General features: G+C 46.2%; 1 protein-coding gene across 1 annotated transcript; it reads right to left on the reverse strand.

The window, feature by feature from the left end:
• Nucleotides 1-636: 636 nt before the first annotated feature.
• On the reverse strand, nucleotides 637-1,825 carry BKA55DRAFT_210113 (uncharacterized protein). The gene is made up of 2 exons (XM_046185151.1): nucleotides 1,343-1,825; nucleotides 637-1,284 (listed from the first exon to the last, which is right to left on the reverse strand). Exons 1-2 carry the CDS (start codon nucleotides 1,578-1,580, stop codon nucleotides 755-757), a joined length of 768 nt encoding a protein of 255 aa, XP_046042729.1. The 5' UTR covers nucleotides 1,581-1,825; the 3' UTR covers nucleotides 637-754.
• Nucleotides 1,826-2,786: the final 961 nt, after the last annotated feature.

The raw sequence follows: 2,786 nt of genomic DNA on the forward strand, positions 1-2,786 counted from the left end.
ACAAAAACAACTAGAGACGTTGTAACAAGTGCCGAGTCCTCTCTTATGCAGGCACGCTTTGCGGAACATCTCATTGCTTAGAAAGCAGCTAGATCATCACGCTGATGTTAGTTCGTGTATTTCATTTGTTATCTCCTGAGGGTCATAAGGCTACAATCCGGTCACGACGGGGGGTTATAACCAATTAAAATGCACCAAACGAAAGGTACTTCTACCGCCACCTAATCAGGCGATGATAGAAGTACCAGCAGTTCTTATTATTACAAATCGCTATATCACATACCTTACAGCCATACCTAGTCTGCTTTGCCCTACGCCTGCTGCTTGCATTACCGCTGATTTCACTTAAGGAATGCCGTTTTGGCCCTTTTGACCTTATTTGCCCTTGTCGGAAGCCTGAGCAGGCTAGGCAACTTGATGTACGACCACGATAGACATGGTTGATGTTCCTGTCTATGTGTTTTTGCCGTATTTCTTAATCATCGATGTCCTCTTCAGCCCCTGACCGATATCTCTTCCTTGCTTGACTTTCTTGATGATAAGCGTTGAATAAGGCGTTTGAAATGCACTTCCGCCAATCCTCATGTGACGTATATCTCTCCCAATATTAGGAAGAATCTGGTTAATTAATAAACCCTATGTTGTACTTATACAAATTAATTCAAGCCATTCTCTGAATAAGGCAACCCTGACTTATTACTCCGGCACCCTCTTCATGCTTTTTCTTAAAATAATACGGCAATTAAGGTACTTCCTAAACCCGCGAGGCCCCCGCACTTAGCTGTTCCTGCCCTCCAGGGGATAAATCTTCTGCTTGGCAGGCTACGTAAGCTGGTGCCTGTGGAGGCTTGTAGTGCTCTTGAACCAGCGAAGGTTGTTGTGGCGCCGCTGGTGCATATCTTCTACTCGCATCTCCCTGTAGGCAATGCCTCCAAACCAGGAATCCCAGGCCTCCGAGAAACGCGATGCCGCCAAGCGTGGCACCAACTGCAATGCCAGCGACCGCTCCGCTGGATAGCCCTGATTCGGCTTTAGACGTGGTGGGTTTTTGGCTAGGTTCTACAGTGGGCGTTATCCCGCTCGTCGTTTTTGACTCCGGCGCGTTTGATACGGTGACGTTGACCACACCGGAGCTGGCCGCCGCAAGGTCATGGTTTGGTGAACTTAAATTTGTTCCAGGTTTGTATATCGCAAAGAAGAATACGACGTCCTCGCCGTCTTTGACGTCAGTGTCGAATTGATCAGACTTGGCCTGCCAGATATAGCTGGTAGATGTTGTGTTCGCTAGTATTCTTTAGTGAGCTTCGTTATCATCCACCCTGAAGGCATGTTTCTCTCGTACCTCGGAGCTGGGAGTACCACAAGTCCCCATTCTCGGTCGCAAGAGGGTAAGCCTGGTATATATATAGGTCTGTTTGATCAAAATCCGTCACCCATTCCACATTCACGCTATCTCCTACATCAAAGGTTGGATTGTGTCGCCAACCGACCGTAGCTTGAGGTGTGATGAACTGACTGTCGCAGCGGACTTTGGCGGCAAAGCCACTCAACAATAGCGTAAGGGGTAATACCGAATACATTGTATCGAATTGATAGTCGAGATTAAGGCGAAGAGATTAGACGCTGATTCCGTAGGACATCGCCCGTTATGGCGGCGATATTCTCGAAATGACACTTTCGCCCTTGCCCTCGCCCTCGCCTGCTTTTCGGAGCGATCGCGAGAAAGAGAACAGTCAAGCCAGACAATGGAGAAGAGTAAATTACGAGCGGGTGTTGCCACCCTTGTTAAGTATCCTTTCATAATTTGCTAGAACTCTGGCCAGATTGACGGAGGCGACTCGCTACAATCACATGCCAAACGCTAGCCTAGAACACCGTTTCAAGGGAATATGATGCAACGATGAAATCATGTTCATACTTTCATGATAATGTTAAAATAGGCTTTGCAAATCCGTCTCCTAGCACTATCCCTTGGATTGCGCCAAGCCTCCAAAGCAGTTACTCGCAGGTATCTAACTAATAAGCGCTAGCTCTAGCCCTATATCTCTATGTCGTTAATGGCTACTAGTATTAACGTACTCCACAAGCATGTGTAACACATAAGTGAGTGTCACCAGCTAATCTCTATCAAAAAATCAGATTTTCAAAATTCTATTAAAATTTCAATTTAGCTTTAAAATAGCTATATCGTGGTTGATAAGCATGCGACGCAGATAAGCATGCGACGCACTTTTCCCTCTTACATTATAGATTTTATCTGATTAGATATTTGTCAACCATTAACAATGTCACAATCTTCAAATGAAGCCAGAACCCTCCTTGCCCTTCAGGCCCTTCAAAATGACCCAAAATTAAGTACCCGACGCGCTGCAAAGATATACGAGATCTCTGAGCCTAGGCTACGTCGCCGTAGAAATGGCATTCAATCGCGACGCGATTTTATCCCGAAATCGCGGAAACTATCTGATCTAGAAGAGCAGATAATAGTCCAATTCATTCTTGACCTAGATTCGCGAGGGTTTCCCTCGCGACTGCGTTTTGTGGAAGAAATGGCCAATTCTCTTCTTGCTGACCGCGACGCGTCACCTGTTGGCAAGCGCTGGGCTCACAACTTCGTCAAGCGACAACCAGAGCTAAAGACGCGTTTATTTCGGAAATATGACTATCAGAGAGCCAAATGCGAAGATCTATCTATTATTCGTGGCTGGTTTAGGCTCGTACAGAACACAATCGCGAAGTACGGTATCCGATCAGATGATATCTGGAACTTTGATGAGACTGGCTTT

The sequence above is a fragment of the Fusarium redolens genome (assembly GCF_020744475.1).
Source record: "Fusarium redolens strain MPI-CAGE-AT-0023 chromosome Unknown BKA55scaffold_24, whole genome shotgun sequence".
Classification (NCBI taxonomy): domain Eukaryota; kingdom Fungi; phylum Ascomycota; class Sordariomycetes; order Hypocreales; family Nectriaceae; genus Fusarium; species Fusarium redolens.